General features: G+C 35.7%; 1 protein-coding gene across 3 annotated transcripts in view; it reads right to left on the bottom strand.

Moving 5' to 3' along the window:
- Musk (muscle associated receptor tyrosine kinase) overlaps positions 1–24,516 on the bottom strand; it is a 96,252-nt gene that overhangs the window by 52,461 nt on the left and 19,275 nt on the right. For all 3 annotated transcript variants that reach the window (XM_046452033.2, XM_046452035.2, XM_046452036.2), the window contains exons 4-5: positions 23,900–24,027; positions 22,780–22,921 (exon numbers count right to left, since the gene is read on the bottom strand). In XM_046452033.2, coding sequence (XP_046307989.1) covers positions 22,780–22,921; positions 23,900–24,027 — 270 coding nt within the window. The remainder of the gene's footprint in view (positions 1–22,779; positions 22,922–23,899; positions 24,028–24,516) is intronic.

Here is a 24,516-nt window from a genome sequence, read left to right as displayed (position 1 = left end):
GTTGCCCCATGGATGTTTTACTGGACTACATTTAAACTATATGCTTAAAGCATAGGCCTTGTTGGAAAAATGTTGATTTCCCTTTGGTGTTTTTCACTTTGATGTTATTATTGTTCATTTTGCTTAATTTTATTTATTTTTTTGTATTGAAAGAGTGAAGTTTTGAAAGAATATACCTATTTCCTCTACTATGGATCAATAGAAACAACGTGAGAGATGAAAGAATGTTTAGGATTTGTTGTTTTCTCAATATGAAATTTGGTTCTACCAGAAATTTAACTTCCACATAGAAATTATCAAAATTTCTTTCTATGAATAAATGCAAATATGTATCTTAATACATAATACATGCTTCTTCATTAATACACACACATATATACACATGCACACACAATTGAGGTTACTTTAAATTAAGGGAAATTATGGAAGAATAACCCATAAAATCTATTTAAACTTAAGTACACACATTCAATGTGTCAGCTTGTTGGTCATTTCAAGATCAAACTGGAGTCTTGATTGTCAGTGTGTCTAGCTTGTCTAGCCTAGTGTGATTTCTCCTAGATTCTGACCTTATTGTTTTACCACTTACTAATTTTAAAATTTTCTGCTTCATGCTCTTTATTCCCATTTCTTGTTAAATTCTCATTTAAGTGCTTTGTATTTAATGCACTGGTCTTGTCTTCCAAGTTGGTTTTTTAATCTTCTTTAGGGAGTTAGGGTTAGAACTATACTGGGCTCAGTATTATAATTTCATTGTTGTTTTTTTCCTCCTAAAATATTACATGGTCTTTTGCAGAATAAATAAAATACTTATTTTTTTTGAGTTCTTTTCCATTTGGTTTTATAATGTGTTTTCCTTCTGCTTTCTTGGGACTTTCCAGTAGAATAGAGACTCACTGACTACCTTATTGATATAATCTATTCATTTTACTTCAACATTCAAGTCAAGGAGTGATTCATCATTTTCTTGAATAATTTATGGGGCGCTCAGTATCATTACAGCAACCCATTTTGATCAACTTTGTTAAAACACACACAAAAAATGTATTATTCTCTATATCAAACCAAACCCAAACCAGTTTACTTGAAATGACCACCCATAAGACCTATTTCTTACTTCTATTCACTGGGAAAAAAAATTCGGCAAATATTTTCACATTTCAAAACTCGATAGCATGGTTCCCCATTCTGATTGCTCATTTTTGAACTTATTACTTTCTCTTATTTTGTGGAATTCAGAATTAAAATCAAAAGAAAGTCAAAGAATCGCAAACTTATTTCTAAATGCTTTACTCATATGAATATAAATTTTATTTTTATTGTAATTATATTTTATTTGCAATTATATATAATATATATATATTATATATATATATATATAGTTGTTTCTGTTTCATGCATATCCAACACTCACTTTTCTTCATTTTGCTTTTTGTTAACACTTAGTACCCAAATTCAACTGTGTGAAATTTAATTCTAATTCTACAATGACTCCTTTAAAATTGGGGATTTAAAGGAGGACCCAGTCATTGTCCTGACCTGGTGGAAAGAAAGAGAAAATAGGCAGAACTTTGAAAAGGTTTGTATTCTTTTTGGTGACAAAAGTGAGAGGAACCAAAAAAATAATTATAATAATAGGAATTTGTCTACATAGAGTGGAGGTCTCAGAGGAGGCTGACATTGCACATCCTTTGCTCTTTGTTGGATGGCATTGGAACCTCCTTTTTTCTGGTAATAAAATTATCATGAGGAAAAATATGCAAATAAGGTAAACAACTTGGAGGTGAAGTCAAATACGACATGACTAACTCTAATGTGTTGGAAGGGTATTAGAGAAGTGTTTTGGGGAAAGTTTGAGCAACAGTTGAATACTGAAATCATGAAGGGAAAGAATTTGGGATATGTATGAAAAATATTCTTTGAGCATGAGAATTTTAATTTCCAGGTGTACTAGTCCATTTCCTACCTCAATGATTAGGATTAAAAAGAACCCCAGGTATTAGATCAGAGACTCTGCGCCTACTAGAAGGGAAAGTAGGTCCAAATCTCCATCATGTTGGCTTAGGAACCAAATTCCTCAACAAGAGTCCTAAAGCCCAAGAAGTAAAATCAAGAATCGATAAATGAGATTGTATCAAACTAAAGAACTTCTTCACAGAAAAAAAAAAATCAAGAACATGAAGAGAGAGCCTACAGAATGAGAGAAAAATCTTTGCTACCTGCACCTCAGATAGAGCACTAACCTCCAGGATATATAAAGAACTCAAAAAACTTAACACACACACACACAAAAAAACAAACAAACAAACAAACAAACAAAAAACCCCAAATAACCCAGTCAATAAATTGGCAAAGGAACTGAGCAGACACTTCACAGAAGAAGAAATATGAATGGTCACAAATATGTGAAAAAATGTTCAACATCATTAGCAATTAGAGAAATGCAAATTAAAAGTACAGAGATTTCATCTCACTCCAGTCAGAATGGCAACTGTCAAGAATACAATAATAAATATTGGTGAGGATATGGAGAAAAATGTACACTGATACATTTCTGGTGGGACTGCAGACTGGTGCAACCACTCTTAAAAGCAGTACAGCAATTCCTCAGAAAATTTGGAATGGAACTACCATTTGACCCAGTTATCCCACTTTTTGGCATATACTCAGTGGACTTAAAATTAGCATTCTATGTATGGTAACACAGCCACATCAATATTCATAGCAGCTCAATTCACAACAGCTAAACTATGCAACCAACCTGGTTGCCTTTCAACAGATGAATGGATGAAGAAAACATGGTGTATTTATACAATGGAATATTTCTCAGCCATAAAGAAGAATGAAATTATGGCATTTGCTGGTAAATGGGTGTAACTGAGAACTAGAATGCTAAGTGAAATAAGCCAATTCCAAAAAACCAAAGGCTGAATATTCTTTCTGATATGCAGATGCTGATTCTCAACAGGTGGGGCAGGGAGGGAGAAGTGGAAGTTCACTGGATGGGGGGGGGGAAGGGGAGGGAAGGGAGGATGGGAATGGGAAAGACAGTAGAATTAATTGGACATAATTTCCCTATATTCATGTATGAATACATCACAAGTGTAACTCCACATCATGTATAACCACAACAATGAGAAGTTATACTCCATGTAAGTATGATATGTCAAAATACATGTCATGTATAAAATTACATTAACTTTAAAAAATGATTGAGTAAATCATGTAGTGGCATATAACAGGAAGGCTCTGGATCTAGGCTGCCTGGTTAAAAGTCGGGCTATAATTATAACAGGCATTTCTGCTATGTAAGAAAACTCTCTAGATGTGTGTTCATGGGTGTGTTTTATTTATGAATAGTATAGGATTATCATGTTAGTTAAAGTAGCTTTGGAGATGATACTCTTGTGTTTTCAAGATGGATAAAAACGTCACCTTTAAATATTGATACTTTTGACTTCTTTCCAATAATAATACACATTTTAATTTATTACATATTCCACTGAGTAGAATTCACATGATGATATGTCATAATTATATCATGAAGACTACTAATCAGGATTGTACTGTGAATTCACAACTAATCTAGGTAGAAAAAGTACACAGCAATAATAGAAAAGTTATAATTCTTTGTTACCTAAAAAGACAAAGCTATGTTCAAAACCAAAATGAATATCTCAGTGCATATGAAACAGGCAAAACACAATAGATAAGCGGGAACTCCTGGGTGCAGGTTCTCTGAACAGGGAGCAGGGGTTAAAGTTTCATCTCTCTGGCAGTGCACCAGCTGGGGTGGGGGACTGGAGATTTTGGTTCACTCCTTGAAACCAAAGGGCAAGAGTGAAACAGGCTTATCTGTGAAAGGCTCAAGAAGGAGTCCTGGTACTGTTGCTCAATGCGTGTCATGCTTCCAGTTGCCAACTACAGAACATGACAGACTGGGGGTCAGAACTTCCATTCACCACACCTCATTAAAATGCAGGAGCTGGAAGAATTCCTAAAAGCAACCTCCAAAATTACTGGAAATGGGAAAAATTATTTCAAAGACAGGATAATGTAAAGGGCAAATTATAACTTCACAGTTACACTGGGAAAACAAGTGCTAAGACATTTAATGAAGGAATTGGGAAGTTAATTCACTCAGGAAGAAAATAAAGCCATTCAAAAAGAAAGTATAAGAAATAAAAAAATAAAAAATGATAATGTTTATTTAAAAAGGAACAAGAAATTAGGAGCAAAAAAGTCAAATTTGAAATGCAATTAATAATCCTGAAAAAAATAGAAAAATGCTAGAAATTAAAACTATAATAACTGAACAAAATTACACACATTCAATAGATATGATAAACTCAAACTTGGACAAGGTCAGCAGAAGAATCAGTAAGAAAGATGATAGTATTATGAAATTACACAGCTCTCAGTCCAAAGAGAAAAAAAAATGTGAAACATTAAGTACAAGATGGAGAAACCAGACTTGGAGGGTCAACTGTATCCTCACAGGTAGGTGAGAGGTAAAGAAGGGGAAAGGCCAAGAGGCAATATTCAAAGAGAGAACAGTTGAGATTTTTCATACTTCAAGAAATATTTGAATACCTAGATGGATTAAAGTAGCAGCTTTTAAAACTTGAAATTCATCAGAAGCACTGGTGAGGCTGAAAAAAAAAATAAGTGCTGCCAAAATGATTGATATTACTGAATACAATTTTTTTTTTTTTGGTCTGGGGCCTGAGGATCTGTATTTTGCAGAAGTACTTGAAAACTGTCAAGTGTTTCCAAGTGGCAGTGGGATTGTAAACCACTGTGGAAATGAGTGCATAGTAGGATAAATAAAAATAATTTGACACTGTTGTGGTTTTGAAATGCATCCACAAATCCTCCCTTGGAAAAGTGGGAGTCTAATTTTTCTCCTTAGAGGTGGACTGGACATAGTGACTCATTTCTGACAAATAGAATGTGGCAGAGATGATCACTCATGGCTTCTGAGGCTAGGTCATAAAAATATTACTGATTCCTCCTCATATTTATCAGAGCTCGGGAATGCACTAGGACAAGAAAGACACCATCTTGTGAGGACACTCAAGCAGTCCATGGAGGGACCTATATGGGGAGGAATGGAGGCTTTTCACCAGCCAGCATCAACTTGCAACAACCTATGAGCTGGACCCTCCAGCCCAGTCAAGCTTCCAGATGACTGAGGAAATGGTCAACATCTTGACTGTAAACATGATTTGGAGAGTGGCCCAGCAGAGCCACTTTGGAATTCCTGACTCATAGAAATGAAGTGATCATTGTCCATTGTTGTCTTTGGCTATTCAGTTTCTGTATATTTTACTACATGACAATAGATTACTAATACAGGCACCATGACAAATTATAATAAAAATATGGGTCAGAGGTAAAGAGGAAAAACATGAACATTACCAGAAAGAATAACTGGATTAACAACCAAAGAATTATAGTTAGAATGACAGAAAATTCCTCATCAATAATTGTAGGAAGCCATGGGATGGATAATGCCCATGGAAGTATTTACCAACTTAGATTTCAATGCTCATCTGAATGATTGGGGTAAAATAATGATATTTTCAAACATGAAAGACAGTCTACTACCCAAAGATTGTCACTGAAATAACTAATGAAAAATATATTTCAGCAATAAGAAATTGAAAACAGAAGGAAAAAGTGACATGAAAAAGGACATGAAAAAAATTGGTGCCTCTTTTAGAGGGGCCATTTAACTATTAACTATAAAACTATTTGATTCTTTGAGAGAAGTAAAATTTTGAATAATACTTAAGAAAGATGGCAGGGGATGAAGGAGGTGATGTTAGATGGGATGTTAAAGATTGATAAAATTTTTTGCCTTAGTTAAGAAGATTAGAGATATGATTTTGAACTTTGTTAGAATTATAGCATTATCTGTATTGAAAATGTAAAAGTAATCACCAAAATATAATATTGTGATCTATAATTTTAAGATCCAAGTGTTTATGGGGTGAGGTCAAGTAGATAATGAAAAAGAAAACTTGTCAATCCACCAGAAAACTGAAAAGGAATATAAAAATAAGCAGAGAAAAGAAACAGCATAATAAAAAATAGAATGCTCTACCTTGACAAATAATAGAAATAAGTTTTCAGAATAAATACAAAGAACTAATTTTTACTTAAACAAAGTCTTATATAAAAGTTCAAGCTATATTCTGCTACACAGTAGCAAGAAGGTTGGAAAGAAAAGGATCGAAAAATACCAAACAGTGGGACAATGCCAAGCAAAAGAAAAGTGTGGCAACAATATTAATATCAGACAAAACATAATTTATGAGAAAAACATTAGTAGGGATGAAGAAAAACATTTCCCAAAGTTTGAAAAAGAATCCATAAAGGAGCTACAATCATTAATATGTATGTACTTAATAATATAATTTCAAAACACATAAAGCCCAAAGCGATAGAATTAAGAGAAGATATTATAAAATAAAACTGCTGATACAATGCTAGATTTTTGCCAATTAGAAGCCTAGTGAGAATTTATTGTGATTGTCCAAGGTGAAGGGAAAATGGCCTATTTTAGATGAGAAGGCCAACATTCAGAAGGGAAGGTCACAAATTTTAAAAAAATAAATGAAGGTGGTAATGACCATGCTTTATCAGACCTGTTTTTAATGATGTTAATTGAGAATGTTTTCCTTTCAGATGATGATTGAGAAGCTAATCAAAAAAATGGCGCCATGTGTCATAATAGAACCAGAACCTCACTTTTTCTGGTTTTTGTTTTTGTTTTACACCCGCCACCCCTTTTAAAATGGAGTACGTTGGATGTCTCTACAATTTTGTTCAAATAACTCCAAAACCTGGAAAAGCTGTTGCTGTTATTGATGTGTAACACACTGCTATTACTGGACTTTTTATATGAATATCATATGTACATAAATATATATTCATGTATATATGTATACATATGTACATAAGTGTATAATATGTATATATATATATATATATATATATATATATATAATTTAAATTTTGGGAAACTATAGCTTTGTTGTCAACTTTGGAAAAAGTATTCCATGTTGAATTGGCATTGTACAGAAATTACCAGCCTTATTGGTCTAGAAACTTGAAAATTAATTTTTTCCTTTTGTATAAGGTTAACACACTATATTATGTAGAGTCTTATTTACATGGATTTGATTGCAGAAACTAAAAATGCATTCTATAAATAATGAAAATAACATAAATGAAGGAGGACAATAACTTTAGTTTACTCTTGCCTGTAATTCTAAATATAATCTATTTTTCTGGCACACAATAAATTTATTGAAATAGAAAACTAAGATAGAAAATTTATAAATGATACATACATAGTAACTTCTCAAAATAGAAAGTTATGAATGTTTTCTTTAAGTTGTTCGTTCTTCTAAATATACTTTTCAAATTGAAATTTTCTGATCTTTTCATTACTTGGGGAGAATTCATTCGGTGATAACATTAAAGATTAATATGACTTGAGAAAATTCCCAAAGAGTAAGAAGTGTGTACCAAAATCAGGGATGTGTGGGGTGATATAGAGTGGAGAATTAAATAATAATAATAATAATAATATAATAAATCCACAGAGAGCAGGAAATAAATAAAAAAGAAGCAAAGAAATAGCAGGATAATAGAACACATCATGAAAATAAGTAGAATAAATAAATCATAGAAATCAGTTTTCAGAAGAAATATAAAGACCTAAACTAAGTTTACACTTAAGAAATGTAAAAATTATATTTCATTCATATGAAGCACTCTGTTTTTTTGCCTTTTATAAAATAGTATCAATTGAAGATTTAAAAAAATTTTTTTCATAGTGCCATTTCCATTAATTTTTCTCATAGTCAATATGTGGCAAGAATTCCATTCCAGGGCTTCTTCTAAGGACATACTCAGAAACTGGGAAATCTAGATCTTATTAACAGGAAAATTTCCTTGCAATTATATTCAGTACCCTTGCAGCTGAATGCAGGTGGCAGATCTAAATTTTCATGCTAACTTTGCTGTTCACTAGCTATTGATCCGGGTTGCTGCTTAATTTCTCTGACCTTCAGCTTCTTCATCCAGAAAATGTTATTATTAACTCCCAACTCATAGAAGCCTGGAGAAGATTAAATGATAGGATTTGTAGAAATTAGTTACTGTGGCACCTAACAGATAGCTCAAAGCCCTGGAGTCAAGGTCTTCTAGCTTTTTTTTTTTTTTCCTGGAGCTATTTGATCTTTAAAACATCTTTCTGACTCATGAAGACTGCTCCTTCAACGACTTCAAAGAGAGTGGGCTTTATTTTTGTTTTATTTTTTAAATTGTCAACCTGTGTTAGCTGGCTGCATCCTGGATATTAATCACGCTGAGTATTTTTTTTCCCCTCTGGGTGTTCAAAGCCTGTGCTTAACTCCATTCTTAAACTGAATTATCTAAGAGGAATCACTTGTAAAAAAGAGAAATTCATTCTTTAGACCATGGTACGAGAACATGAACACTAATCTATATGGTTTGATGGAATGGAATATGTTCTTAAATAGATTATCACATTCTGTGCTGTATTTTTAATGAATTCCTGAATGGAGATGCCTGTTAGCAGACAAGCACTATACAGAACAAATTGCGTTACTTAAATTGTTTTTGTTTTTTATTAAAAAAAAAAAAAATTGACCCAGGGATGGTTGAAAAGTAATCCTGAAGCTCTGTGGTATTTTTGTTTCTGAATAGATTCTACTTTTGTTTTTCATCATTAAAAGAAAATCTGGCAATAATAATAGCAGACCTAAATAAACACCTAGTTTCTCTTTCCTGACTCTTGGTAGTTAATGCAAAGAAACTCCATCCTGGTGAGCTGCCACTGTTTACATTTCTGTTCCCTTTGAAGTGGGGCAATGCATGAGGTGGTTTACCCACTGTGGCTCCATCTCTGAAGGAATCTGAAGGCAAGCTCCTTCAGAAACATACACATCATCCTCATTCAATGACTCTTTCCCCAGTCCTCAAAGGAAGGGCTGCCTGCCTCCATGATATCATGATTCTTAAAGTGGCTTGGGGTGGGAACATTTCTGTGGCCTTTGAGATAATAACATTTTTCTGGCTTGTAAATATGGATGGTGACTAATGAGCGTCAGCAAGAAGTGTTTACCAAGTAAATCAGACAAGAGACTCATGAAGTTCACTAGTTTTTATTTCAGTCTTAGGAGCAGAGGGTGCAGCTATTGAGAATATTCTAGTTAAACTGGTTCTGGAAATATATTGGGAGTTTAAACATCAGTTAATAAAAAGTCAGACTTTCAGTTCTGATTCACTTTATTCATACTTTAAAAAAAAAAAAAACTCAACTTCTGATTTTGATGGATGAGAGGCCACATGGCTTAATTCCTAGGACTGAAGTCTTCCTTAGTTTTCCTTTTAAAAATAATTTAATTCTGAAATAATTTCAGATTTGCAAAAAAGTTGCAAAGAGATTATAGATGGTTTCAGGTATATTCACCCAACTTCCCCTATCTTACACAATATACACTTATTAATATCTTAGCTGACTTTAAATGGCATTTTAAAAGAACCTACACTTGGGAAGATGCCTGCATTTTGACAGTCATCAAATAAGGTGAATTCTATAAGAAAGAAGTGGGTTTTTGTTGTTGTTGTTTTTAGCCAGTTTAAGAAAAAAGTAGATAAACACTATAAAGAACAAATTGGGTCATTTAAATTGGGTTATTTAAATCCTATTAAAATTTTGTTTTTATTTTTTGAAAAAAAAATTAGCTGGAAAAAGAAATAAGAGCCACAACCTCCGTCATCTGAAATCCCAGCATAGTGTCCTAGTTTCCTAAAGTGGCTTGAGTTGGGAGTATTCTATGGCCATAGAATTCTGAATGCCACACAGGGCCACATGTCCCCAAATTGTAGTAATGGTAGCCATCCGCCCATCTAAAAACTTATGTCCAAGAGAGGATACCATCAAAGAGAACCTCAGGGTGAGTCTGTGAGTCAAACCACAGGTCACTGTGACTTTTACAGGACCACTAATAGACATTGTCCCCAATTCTCCAGTATTCTCTAGTCCTTCTCTTACTGCCTGGTTATGAGTCAGTGTCGAGCTGTGCATACAGGGTCAATTTGTATTTCCCCTCTAGTTTCTCTTTCCTCTCTCATTGGGAGATGATCTACATCAGGATCTGCAGATCATCAGAACTCTGCTGGGTCTCACCTCTCTGAGAGATCTTTCCCTGATGTCTCACTGCCTCCTCAGTCCTCTGTGTTTACCCTACACAATCTCTTTTACTGCAAATTGATTGCATTTTAATTATTTTAGTTACTTACTTGCCTGTGCATCTCCTTTAGTAAATATGAAAACTTTTTAAGAACCACATTGCTGTAGTTTGGATCTCGAATGTGCCCCAAATACCCATTTGCCAAAGGCTTGTTTGCCAGCCTATGACGTTCTTGGGAGGAGGTAGACCTTTTAAAGTTACTGCCTGGTGGGAGGAAATTAGATCATTGGGGACATGCCTTAGCCACCATGAGGTAAATAGCCCCTCCTCTGCTACATGCTTCCTCCATTGTGTAATGTATTGCCCAAGGCAAGACGACCAAGTGACCATGGACTGAAACTCTGAAACCATGAACCAAAATAAACCTTTCATTTTTTAAAGTTGATTACCTTAGGTATTTTGTCATAGTAACAGAAAACTAATGTATGTCTTACTTTTCCTCTATATCTTTAGGAGTTATTGCATGGACTATAGTAGACGTTCAACAAATAAATGTGATACTATCCTAACATTTATATTTTGCTATATGCCAAGAAGCTATCTTTCTACTTAGATATTGAAGATTCCTCTGGAATAAAAAAAAATCCAAGTAGAAATCCTCAAGTCAATGTCTCCCAAAGTATGATTCATGGATTACCTACACGAAGGATCATTTAGGGTGGTATTAAAAAGCACTATCACAGACCTATTAGATCTGAATCTCTGGTGAATGTACCCTGAAGCTATGTCTTTTAAGAAGATCAGAAAACTTTTCTAATGTAAACTGATATTTGAAAACCACTCAAAGGAAGAATTCCATGAATCCATCAAATCAAATCATATTTGTATCTCTTCATATAGAGGTTTTGAAGTGAGTATAATCAATGACATGACCAGGAAAAGGAAAACAACAATATATTAGCATAAGAGAGAAGGCAACTTATGGTCAGTTTAGTGTAACAGATACTAAGCTTCAAACTGGATTTTGAGACCACATGCCAGGTAGGGTGAAATATAATGTAAGGAAGGTGGGAGAATGCCAGTTTCTCTTAAAAGACCATTTATTTCTCCCAGGCACTAAATTTTTAAAGTAATTTCCCCACTAGGAATTTACTTGGGAATAGTAAGTGAGAGAATGATCAATATTTCCAACAAGATTTTTTGGCAAGTATCTGTTTCTGTGATGAATAAAATGGAAGTTCAGGATACACACTGAAGTTGCTTCCACTTTCATGCCGTTGTGTCTTTTATTTATTCATTTATCTTTTGGGACAGGTTGTCCCCAGATAGCCTCCTTCCAGTTTACTATGAAAAGACCATCTTCACACAGATCCTCAGCTAAGCCTCCCCATATCTCTCATCACAGTGGGGCCAAACCAAAGTTATAATCTCTGACAAGTACCAAGAATGCAGGTACAAAGCATTGCTGATTGAGGGTAGATTTATGTTCTTTGGAAACCAGATGAGCAGTTGGTAATGTTGACATTCTATTGATGAAATTTGAGAAGCCTAACCAGTAGTAGTCTCTGGGTAGAAGTCATCCAGCTTTAGAACAATGCAAACAACAGACAATGATACTGACGACAGTCATTTGTCAAAGAGCCACCGAGTAGACACTGTGTCTGCTGTCCCAGGCCATTTTAAGAACTCTAGGCACTAGGTAACATTGACCCCATCTCATGAGTGAGGAAATAGATTTGCAGAGGTCAAGTAAACTATCCAACCTCACATAACTGGTAAATGGCACAGACTGGATTGACACCCAGGTCTTGCTGATGCTAAACATGTGAACTCTGCAGAGTACGGATCTACCCAACATAATATTACAAAAGGAAAGAATCGAGAATGGGTCCTGGAAGATGCTTAAGAATCAAGACATCCAAGCTCCTTTGATAACTTGAGCAAAGTCATGATTTTTTTCCTGGTCTTAAGTTTCCTTATCTGCAAAATAAGAAATGGAACTATGATTTTGAAGCTCTGTTCCAGAGATAAGCCTTATGGTTACTCTTCTGAGAGAATCAAAGTTAATACAGATGAATTCTATTTGAGATCAAAATTCCTAATTTGCCATTGAACTTGACTGCCTCTACCACAAAGGTAAAGATGACACATGGAAAAAAGAGCCATCATGGTCTTCACTAGTGCTTACATCATTGTTTCTGTGACACAGAAATTAGATTAGCCCTAGAAATAACATTGAGTGATTTCTGTGTGCAATCACCCTTGTGAGAGCTATAAATATGTTATCTAAATTTATCTGACTAAAATGTATGAGGTAGATAGTATTATTAGCCTTGCTTTGTAGGTGTGGAAACTGAGGCACAGAGAGATTAAGGAACCTGCTGGAAGTTGCATAGGCAACAAGCAGTAGAGTCAGGATTTGAAATCAAGCTAGACTCCAGAGCCCATGTAGTTCTCTTGAGAGTCTAGAACTTGGGTTGTTTACCAGAACATTAAGTTTTCTCCAAAAATCATGCCTGCATAGGTTATCATTCATGGAAATAAACACACTAACTAAAGTCTCAAAGTTAAGTATTGATAACCAAAGGAAGCAACTGAATGTAAAATTATTTGAATTCCATATTGCTATTGAATGCTAAGTCATTTTTCCATGGCATCTGTCTCACAGAATTCTTGGAACACTGCTCAATGCATCTTCTTTAGGGATGAATTAGTTTATTAAAGAGAAAGAAAATTTCCCTTTCTGTATATGTATGTTAGCACCTGTACATCTTATTGCAATGCGTGAAAAATGAAATTAAAACTTATTCCAATTAGAGTACACCTGCTCAGGTCACAATAACTTTTCCTTTCAAACCATATCAGATCAACATTCTATGAAAGAATTTAATTATTTTTAAGCACATTGTCTTCAACACTGCCATTTAAGAGACCTAATTGTCCTTCGACTGGAAGCATTATCTGCCATGGTATAATAGTGATTATTTTTCTTTTATGACATAATTATTCTTTTATGACTTTTATGACAACTCTTCAGAGAAAGAACCATTTTAACCTTTTCCCCTGAATGTCCTACAGAACTTTTTAGATGAAATCACAACATAATTTCCCCTAAAGTCAAAATCAATAGATCAAACTCTTCTTTTAGAGCATGCACTCTACTAAATCATGCAGATTTAATTTCTCCAATGATGGCCCCCAGGGACATCAAAGGAGTATGACTTTTTTTGGTTTGGTTTGGTTTTAAAATGCACAATGCATTCATGACAGCAAATCAAACCTGTTAGTGGCATCAAACAAGTAGTATTGATGCCGGGAACAGGACCACTGCAAATTTACGAAAACTGCAATCGTCAGAAGCACGGCACACGTTGGGGTTTTAAATACCTCTCTCTGTGGCATTTGTCATATTAAGAGCTGCAGCATAAACAAAGGAAAAAGCAAAAACATTACACGATCGCTTCCACTTTTGTAGGTGCAACAAGAAAAATGTGATCTCTAGGACAGAAGGCAGCCAGAAGGCTAACATTTGGAAAACAGCACTGATCCACTTCTAGGTGGATCTATTGACCTCTGCTTATGGGAGAAGATAGATGGATGATAGATAGACAGATAAATAGATAGATAAGAAGGACAGACAGACAGATATGAATTTCTTTTAGTTTTTTGAAATTCTACTTTTCACCTTTCATTCTGCATATATGTTTGCAAAAAAAGAAAAAGCTTCTGAGGAGATTTGGTCAGCCCTAAGATACATGGTCAAGCCTTAGACTTCTCAGGTGCCCTGATAAGGGTTAGCAATTTATGCACGGAGGCTGCTTATATTGTTCCTGGGGCTTGCCTTCCCTCCCCTCCTCAAAGTGCCTTGCCCACATGTGGAGACAGAATGCTGCTTTTCAAAGCCCAGTGTCGATGAGGAGTCCTACAGGCTGCAACACCTGCCTACAGGCTGAAACCTGCAACACCTCTACCTAGAAGGACTGTTCTCACCCCTGTTCTGCTTCTAGTTCCTCTCTGAGTCTCACTGGGGGTATTGATGCCAAGCCACATTTGCTGCAAACCTTTCTTGGCTCCAGCTTCCCTGTCTTTGTCTTAATGGATTAAAACTCTCAGGGTAAACAAGGTAATAATGGAAAGTGCCATCAGCAGGGAGCTGGTGACACTCCAAATCTACCCACTTCAATTTGGATCCCAAGGACTCTCTATCAGATTTTATACACAAAACAGGATTTATCTGAGTGTGAGATTCATAGAACACTGTCAGATCCACATTGAGATAAACTATGTCATGATAGTTAAATCGAAGAACACAAGGAAAGAAAAATATATCTATTATTTGCTCATTGTAAATGTGTCTTTTCCATTAATTAAAAAGACAAAGACCCATCTGGATATAAAAACAAGACTGAGGTTATTAAACTAAAGGGATTTAGTTTCTGTGGTATTATTATTCTTTAAACACATATTTTTAAAAGGAGCATACACTGTTGGTTAAACATGGGGACATAAAATCAATACGGCACTTGAGAGTTGTCCAAAGTGACCACAGTAGCAACTCTCCTTGAAACCCCAGCCCAACTATTCAGATGAGCATATTTCATTGTCATCGCCCTGGGCCACTGAGTTTCTTACTGGCCTTTCAGAGTGCTCAGGAGAAAACTGTTCCAGATGTACCAAGAAAATTCTGGGGCTCATTCTTTAAAGTAAAATGCAGAGCAGAATAGAGAAAAGGCAAAACTGTCTCTTGGGAGAAAATTTCTTCTACGAGGCCCTGAAAAGCCACTCAGACTCTGTTTTCATCCCAACAAAGGTATTAGGTGGTTAATATTTTGAGGGGGGAAAAGACTACATGGAAAATGTTGCTTTCATTGCTTTGGGGACCTATTTAACACAAATGATCACAAGCATAAATAATATTTCTATTTAAACATAAGAAGGCTTTGTGAGACAGTATGGTTGGTTCATTAGTTTTATCTTTGTATGTTTATTCCCATATTTGGAAACAGCTAAGGAATTATCTCAGCTAGAAGGCAAAAGCCACAAAACAGGTATAATGTCCTTTAGCAACTGTAAGACAAATCTCAATTTCAGAGACATTAAAATGTAAGTCAAAGGAATGAAAAAATTAGTCAATGGTGATCGTAAGAAGCCAATGATTCAAGGATGGACCCCAGATATGAGTTATATAGTATGGTAAAATAAGAAAAAATAATTGTCAGAATACATGAAATCTATTATCCAGATTTCTTTGGTGATATTAGGAAAAAAGATGTCCCCTGGTCCCATCCTGCCATAAAACCTATTCTAATGCCTACTGTCCCAGAGGTACCTGAGATTGGGCTGAATTTCCACAGGAACAACCTCTACAGCTATGAGACTGACCACCCTTCTCTGCATTCCAGATGCCTGTGGAGTTGGGGAATCATTAGAAACTCCCCTGCCAACGTTTCAACTTGGTGTACCTATGTAGGTCTATTCTAGCAGTGCTTCACGTCTCTGAGAACTTTTGTTTGTGTTACTTTTCCCTTTATGCTATAAGTCAGTAGCACCTAACAGTGTAGAAAAGGTTCACAGAGAAATCAGAACCCAAACCGAATGTTCATGGTGGATCTTGAAAACCATTATAAAATCACAAAGGGCAGGTTTCTGTCCATAAGTAAGAAAGAAGAGTTAAATTGATAGAAAATCCATCTGTCTGTTCTCTGACCCCTTCCCCTCCATCTGGATGGCTCCATTCATTTCCTCTGCAGGCCTCCCTCTGTCTCTACACATAGGTTCATTTCCTAAGGAAATGGTGTGTTCCACGTTCCCTTCATCAGACCTCCACCCTGAGCATTCTTGCTGTGAATACCTAATCAACATGGGGATCAACTGCCTTTGACAGAACTTTTCCCATCTTTGAGTTTGTCTTGGAGAAGAAGAGAGCAACAGAGCTGCGAAAATAACATGTCACACCAGTGAACAGAAAGATTCATGGATCTTCTTCCAAATCATACATATTTGGAAGACATGTTTTTTGAAAGCATAAATATGTCTATTAGTTGTTCCTAGTTATAAAGGTTCAAAAGCACAGAGCAATGTGAAAAGTAAAAATAGAAGTTAGCTCTCAAGCAATCTACATGCAGAAGTCATGACTGTTGGGTTTGATACACATGTACTCCAATATCTATCATATATTGCTCTTTAACTTACTTTTCACCTATGAACATAGCATATTGCTAATGAATTAATATTTTAAAGCACTTGGAAGAGTACCATGTATATATATGATAAGCACTATACAATTACTTTATTAAATTAAGTAAATAATTAAAAACAGCACAATTATGTAATGTTTTATACGTGCCTATGCTGACTAGTAATTACTGCAAACCAAGATGTAAGTGCTGTTTTTATCTCTATTTTATTTTTGCAGGGAATGGTACCAGGATTGAACCCAAAGGCATTCAACTCCTGAGCCACATCCCCAACCTTATTTTGTATTTTATTTATAGACAGGGTCTCACTGAGTTGCTAAGTGCCTCGAGTTTGCTGAGACTGGCTTTGAATTTGTGAGCCTCCTGACTCAGCCTCCCGAGCCGCTGGGATTACAGGAGTGCACCTCCGTGCCCGGTTTTATCTCTATTTTATAGAGGAGACAACTAAAGCTCAGAGATGGGAAACAGACCCACATCATGTACCTGGTGGACATTTTTAGAAGTTATTACCTACAGATCTATTTCATTCTTCTTCATGTCTGAATGGAACTTCATCACACAATCTCCTACCAATATAAAGTTAAATTCTTTTTAATTTGTTACTGTTATAAACAATTTTGTAATAAATAATCTTGAATATATAATTGTGAAAATTTTCCTTTAGATAAATTTGCAGAAATTAAATTGATATGCATTTTAAAGTTTGATTTTTTTTTTCCAAAAAGACCTCCACTAGGCTATACAAAACTATCGGCATAGATTAAAGTGATAGTTTCCTGATATCCTCTCTATGGTTGAGACTCAAATTGTCCCATGTAAGTAATCTTTCTTTTCAATACTTTAATTGTCTTTGATATTTCATTATGAAGTGTCTTGGTAAAATCATTTATTTATCAGTTCTTTCCTTTTACCAACGGGGACTTGATTTGCTTCTTATACTTGAGGATTTGACTTTCATCAGTGTTGTCAAGTTCTCAGTCATGTTTTTGAGTATTTCCTCTGTTTTCTATATATCTTTAATTATTTCTTAAACTCAATTTCATCTTTTCTATCTTTTTCTCCCTGCACTAAATTCTAAATTTTAAAGCAATCTCTTCTAATGGGTGCATTTTTTTCTCTAATAGGCCATTATTCTGTTAATTTTTAAGTTCAATCATTATTTTTAATATGTTAAAATCATATTTAATTCTTTCTTAAAATTGTCTTTCCTAATGTGTTTTCTTCACATTTTATTCCTCCTTCTGTGTCCTTTTTTAAAATTTTTCCTGTACCGGAGATTGACTCAGGGGCACTTGACCACTGAGCCACATCCCCAGCCATTTTTATAAAAAAATTTATTAAGAGACAGGGTCTCACTGAGTTGTTTAGTGCCTCACTAAGAGATTTCTGAGGCTGGCTTTAAACTCACGATCCTCCTGCCTCAGCCTCCTGAGTTGCTGGGATTACAGATGTGCGCTCCTTTTGGGTCTTTTAATCACTCTTATCATATTTATGTTCTAGTCCCTGTTATGTTGCTTATTAACTGAACTCCTTTGTACATATGGAAGCGAATACCTATTCAAGGTAGGTTACTTCCTGTGGATGCTACAGTTTTGCACTGTGAACTCATTCTCTGTGTGATTTTATCTCTGAAAATCCTAGGTCACCTGGGTCAGGTGTTTCCTTTTAGAGTATTTTTTTGTTAATATGTTGATCTGGAACCATTATTTTGTTAGCTTCTCCAGGTGATGATTCCAGATTGCTGATAGTATTAATTCCATATCAAACCTATGTATCCTAAGTGTTTAATATTCATCAATAGAAGAAATATTTTTTCCTCCCTCTCAATTACAATTCAGGAAGCCAAAAGCTTTTGCAGTCTTGCCTTTTTGTGCCCATAGATGGATTTTTTTTTCACTTGTCTTTCCACCTCTATGATTCTCAGTTTTATGAAGGATCTCAATGCCAGCTCCCACTTCATGTGGATCTGAGACCTTGTCTCCTGCTTCTTTACTGATCTTTATGCAATCACTTAGGTTACAGAGATGGGCATCTCTCCCATGATCCCCAAGACAATGGAGAATCTGCTTATGAACTTACTGTTCTATTTGTTTAATTCTTTTCCATTTCTGGCTTTTGGAGATTCACATTTTTATTCCTGTGAGAAATAATACAGCTAAGCCAGCATTTCTAGGTGTTTGTAGTAGGCAGATCTTCATATTACCTTGTCTGTCACATTGCAGAAACTATAGTGTTTAACCCTGGTATATCTGATAGTCGGATATTAAATGCTAGGCTTATTTGATATATAAAAATTCCACGATTTATCTCTTCGATCTCTTTTGCAATATTTTCCTTTGGCCTATTTTCCTGCCTGGCAAAGCTCCAACACTTTTGTCCTGTCTTTAAATTTAACTTTCTACTTTCTCTGAACTTCACTTATAAAGCAGAGCAATGCGGGGTGGGGGACCCATCCACGTGCAGGTTGAGACCACTGCATATGCATGACCTTCCCTGTTCCCTACTGAAAGCCTCATGCTGCTCCGTAGTCCTGGTTTCCCTTGTGAGTCATCCCTCTCATCCTGCAGCTATTTTAAAACCTTTCCACTCTCCTTACCCTCATGCCAGCCCCTTACAAAAGCATTTTCAGAGGATAACCTTACTTTCTACCTCCTCAAGGAAATGGAGACCATGAGGCCAGAGTTTTCTCGAATTCCAGTTTATGAACTGATTCATACTGGAAAATCCTTCCCTGTCCCTTCTTCCTGTTATAAGGAAGAACATTCTCTTCCTTTCCAAGGAGAGTAACCCTATAATTTATCCTGGAAGCCTGGATACTTTTGAAAGTGAAAGAGGGACTCTATTAATAATTATTCCAGGACAACAGGTGTAACCAGAACTGTCCTGGGAAAACCAGGACACGTGGTCACCCTCTGTGCAAAGTTGATCGTCCCACCCGGTCCCTGAACACACCCTCTGCAGACTCAAGAACACATTGCCTTCTCGCTGTATGTTCAAATTTCCTTTCTCATTCCTGATCTAACATTGTTGATATTCTTATAACAATTGCTCCCTTTTTTTTGACTCTTTTCCTTTCTCTGCTTAATTTACCACAAACTCCTCCCCATCCCCCCCTCCCCCTGCCTCACTTATGGTATTTTAGCCTCTTGCCTCCCTTCCATTCTGATACTACTCTTTGACAGGGTCACACAGGCCTGTGCTGTTCATCAGGAGGAGAGACAGCATTCAGTGTGACTCAGTTTCCTAGTCTCTACTCCCTGTGTGGCCTCTTTCCCATTTTCCTAAAATGACACAACTTAGGACCTTCCCCACAGACTATTAGCAATGATTAAATGAAATAATCCTTGTAAAGCATTTAGCATCTATGGAACATTTTAAAATGCTAGCCATCTCCTTGCTTATCCTTGTAGAAAGACTCTGTATGTTACACTTGGAATCTTCTTGACATGAGACAGAGGGTAGAATACCTTTACTTTGCCCTTCCAGAGATCGGGCAGTCGTTTGGAAAGAGAGTTTAATTCCCCCATGGTAGGATGCTTTTTTCCTGTTTGTTATGACATACCGGATACAGTGTGTTAACATGCCTGGCATATTTATCCTTGTTAGGTGCTCTCAGGGGCAAAGCCTATCTTTTCCTGGCATGCCCATCTGCAATAAGTGTAGCACAGCATCAAACAGCATTATAAAGCTCTGATTCAAAACAGCCATCACATGGCTATTTGCAGAATTACTACATGACACATACATATATTCATCTGCCCTGACTAATGATCATGGTTCAGCCTCACCTTTGACCTTCACCACTGCCAAGCACTTTTGGGTTCTTCTAGTCATTTCTCTGTTGCTTTTTCACTGGTTGTGAGCTGACCCTTCCTCTAAATAGGTCATGTCTGCATTCTATCTTGCAGAACTGTCAACTATTTCCTCAAGTGGAAGTCAACCTTTCAGAACTTCCAGAGTCCAAATGGAATTGCTGTAATATTCATGTTTTAATAGTAATTATAATTAGAGTAGATACGATTTATTACATCCTTATTATGTTCCCAAAACTGTGCTGTCACATATTTTCGCTATTTTAATAGGGACTAGAGAGGATAGAAATAGACGTGTGAGCTAAAATGATTATCTTACCTACTCTGAGAGGAACTTTTAATATATGAGCTTCTCAGTACTAGCAAGTTTATTGTTTGGTGGGTTTCGCGTTTATTTTTGGTACTGGGAATTGAACCCAGGGTTGTTTGTTGCTTTCCTACTGAGCTGCAGCCCCAGTCCTATTTATTTATTTATCTATTTATTTATTTATTTTGAGGCAGGCTTTCACTAAGATCCAGTGGCTGTCCTCAAAGTTGAGTTCCTCCTGCCTCAGCCTCCTGAATCACCAAGATTACAAGTGTGAACCACCATGCCTGGTAGTACTGCTAGCATATATTAACTGTTAAAGCAATGAGCATTTCCATTTAAATGTTAGGAAGAAAGAAGGCAGTATTTAGTCCTACTAATGGCATAGTTAAAAATGTGTCAAGACAAGACTTGTGTAATTGGATTCCAACAAATTAAGATAAGTGATGATTTTCTCTAAGCCAATGTTAAAACATTTTTTAAATACCTATGAAGACAGTGACCTAAATGATTAGCATTGTATTTTAGAGTAGAGGGGTTTATATTTGATTTCTTAATGGGGAAAATTCTTTTGTGGAATTTCATACCAGTAGATAGGGTTAATTCTCCAGTATTCCATAGGAAGTTCAAGGAATAACTGAATCCAGGTAGATATTCAATGCATCTGAATGTGTTTATATTTTTATTTAGCTTTCACTGAAATAACCACATTAATTGTTGCATACTAGTCTTCTCTAATTCATAAAATATTAAAGTCACTATGCTGAAAGTGTATCTTTTTATGTCCTGAAAGCCTCTAGTATTAACCAACTTCATTCTTCCCTACAATGAGTTAATGGAAACTCTATAAACAAACAGGGCAATGACATACTAAAATGTTGCCTCAATTAGAGGCAAATGTAGGAAATGAGGTCATTAAAGCTGTTAGAGGAAGGGCACAAATCCACTCAGGAAATAAAACTGACTTTAAAAGAGCAAGTAGAAACTGCATGAGTGAGACGGAGGAGATGCCAGAAATGATGGATTTGGGCCAAAGAGAGTCAGAGGGAATCAAAGAGGAAGCCTTGAAGCCTTTCCTGATTGAACTCTAACTTGAGCCAACATGTGATAGTCCAACATTTTATCCATTAAAGAGAAAAGCAGGAAAATGGGTGGCAATTCCTATAGCCAACACTTACCAAGTACATACAAAGGATCAGACTCTGCTACACACTAGCGATACTTGATTTCATTAAAAACAACAAACCCCACTTTTCAGATGAGAACACTGAGAGCCAGAGATGTAGAATCTGTGGCTTGGGACAGGAAGGGGTCAGTACTCAGTTTACTCACCTAGTACAGGTGGGCTGGTAATTCCTACTTTTAAGCAAAATGGGGTATAATTTTAGGTCGAGAACCCAATGGACAAGTGGATAGAACACTATGGTCTGTTTGGATTCTGATTTCTTAGTGAAGACTTTTCACACTGAGTTAATGAATTCATTAATTTAAAAAATATTTGACAACATATCACTATGTTGACAACTTATTCCATAATCCACAGAACTAGGATCATTTTTGATTATCTGTTTTTGAGTCATAATTTTCTCATCCCTTTGTGACAGAATACAATATGAAAAAATATTATTTTCCTCTTTATATCTTTCTTAAAAAGTCATTTAATATGCTGAAAAAGTTAAAATTAATATCTCCAAACATATCGATGAGGGAGAATTGTCTAAGCCAGGAAGAAGTTTTAAAATGCTGTTCTATTGTTTTGGTACGATACTGAATTTAGTCAGTAGTAGTCAAAATTACCAGAGATTGAGAGTGATAGATGGAACATCGTTTTATTTATTTATTTTTTTGTATTACGCATTAAACCCAAGGGTGCTTTGCCACTGAGCTACACCCCCAGCTCTTTTTATTTTTTATTTTGAGACTGGGTCTTACTAAGCTGTTTAGGGCCTCACTAAGTTGATGAGACTGGCCTGGAACTTGTGATCCTCCTGTCTCAGCCTCCCTAGTTGCTGGGATTCTAGGCATAAATTGCTGTGCCTATCAGAATGCAGCTTTTTACACTAGTGAAAATTTCCTTTTTTAACTTTTCTGTTCTCATAGTATGAACCTCTGAATACCTAGAGGAGTTGAGAGAACTGGACTACCTACATCTCTTCTCTCTCAAGCCTTCCTAGGAAAACATGAGGCCTCCTGACAGCACAGTGACAGGAAGCCTTGTAGCTTCTTACCCTCGACTTCCAGCTTCACCAGTTTGGAATACGCGGTCCCGAGGCTGTTTTTTGCCACACATCGATACTGTCCTGCGTCCTCCTTTTGCACATTATGAATCCTTAAACTCCCAGATTCAAGAACTGCCACACGGGAATTTTCCTGCCAGAAATAAGAATATAAGTTGGAAAACATTCCTAACCAAGGAAACATTTGCTTATCTTATCATCATCATTATTACATAAAAAATATTAGCCTTTATTGGGCATTTATTATGTATAACACACAACATTTAATGCAATAGTGCAAGATGACCTAAATTAACTGTCATAAAAATACAAAAAAAACCTGCTTTTGTTACATAGATATCATTAAAATTTGACATTATTTGTTTTACTTTAATATAACAAAGTTTATCAGTTTTATAGATTATTTCAGTTAAGTGACATATGGACCCCTGTGTATTTCCTGTGGAATATGCTAGGCATGGAAAGATGGCAAACATATTTTTATAATCTCACTTAGATCATAGCTGTGAAGATGTGAAGATGTGATGTAAAGATGGGAAGGGACAATCAGGGTGCAGTATATTAGTAAATGTGGTGCTAAGATACAAAAGCAGCACAAATAAGCATATAAATAATAGATTTCTTAATTGACTAGTGTTCATGGCCAGGGAGGTATTTGTCAAGGTGTTTGTTCATTGATCTTGAGGCTTCTTGCTCCAACTTCTCTCCAGTGTGCTCATTTCTTCTCTTCCAAACTTCACTTCTCTCCCTCCTCTCAAGAAATGCCAATTCTCAAGCTTGGATTTTGGTTTCATTTTTTAATTTTTCCTCTAAGTCTCAATGATTCAATGTTAAAATAAATAAATAAATAAATGATTCAACCAACCAACCAACCAACCAAGACCACTGTAGATTTGCTTTGGCTTTGCCTCCTTTTCCATCCCTAACATTACTGGTTTCCATCTCTTTTTTTCCCCAAGCCAGACTGGAATGCCCTTCAGTTTGCGTAAATAGGAATAGACATATTTAAGTTTGGTCAGAATGTATATGGAAACTAGGAGTCTGTCAGCATGTAGCTGAGTGCAAGGGCTTTTGTATTTTAAAATGCTTTGTATACACAATAATCACTTACCCTGAGAGCACTGTCCCCCTTGATCCAGGATACGGATGGCTTGGGATTGCCCATTGTAGTACATGGTAGAACTGCCTTTAATCCCTCTATTATTTTTACATTTATGGGAGGACGAGTTATTTTAGGTTCTACAGGAAAACAAAGGTTCGAAATTAAAAAGGCAATATGACTTATTGAACGTAGAATTTTAACTTTTTATTTAATTCTAAATAGTCATTTTGAGAATTATCTTAAGCAATTGTATTACAAAATTCATCAAATACTAAGACAACTTAGTGGATATCAAAAAGAAATCAGTTTAAAAAGTTTGGGTTACAATCCTGCATATTTTCCCCAGAGATCTAAAATCAGCATACTATAGCAACACAGCCACATCAATGTTTACAGCAGAACAATTCACAACAGCTAAATTATGGAATCAACCTAGATCTCCATTAATAGATGGATGGATTTAGAAATTGTGCTATATACATAATGGAGTTCTACTCAGCCTTAAAAAGAATGAAATTATGCCATTTTCAGGTAAATGGTTGGAAATGGAGAATATCACGTTAAGTGAAATAAACTAGACTCAGAAATTATCCCTGATGCCAATCCAATAATGAGGACATGGTTTT

Source organism: Marmota monax, unplaced genomic scaffold, assembly GCF_021218885.2.
Source record: "Marmota monax isolate L192 unplaced genomic scaffold, Marmota_monax_Labrador192_F-V1.1 WCK01_AAM20220418_F8-fsc00020, whole genome shotgun sequence".
In the NCBI taxonomy this organism is placed as follows: Eukaryota; Metazoa; Chordata; class Mammalia; order Rodentia; family Sciuridae; genus Marmota; species Marmota monax.
The sequence above is the reverse complement of the archived record's forward strand: the minus strand, read 5'-3'. Positions and strand labels throughout refer to the sequence as shown.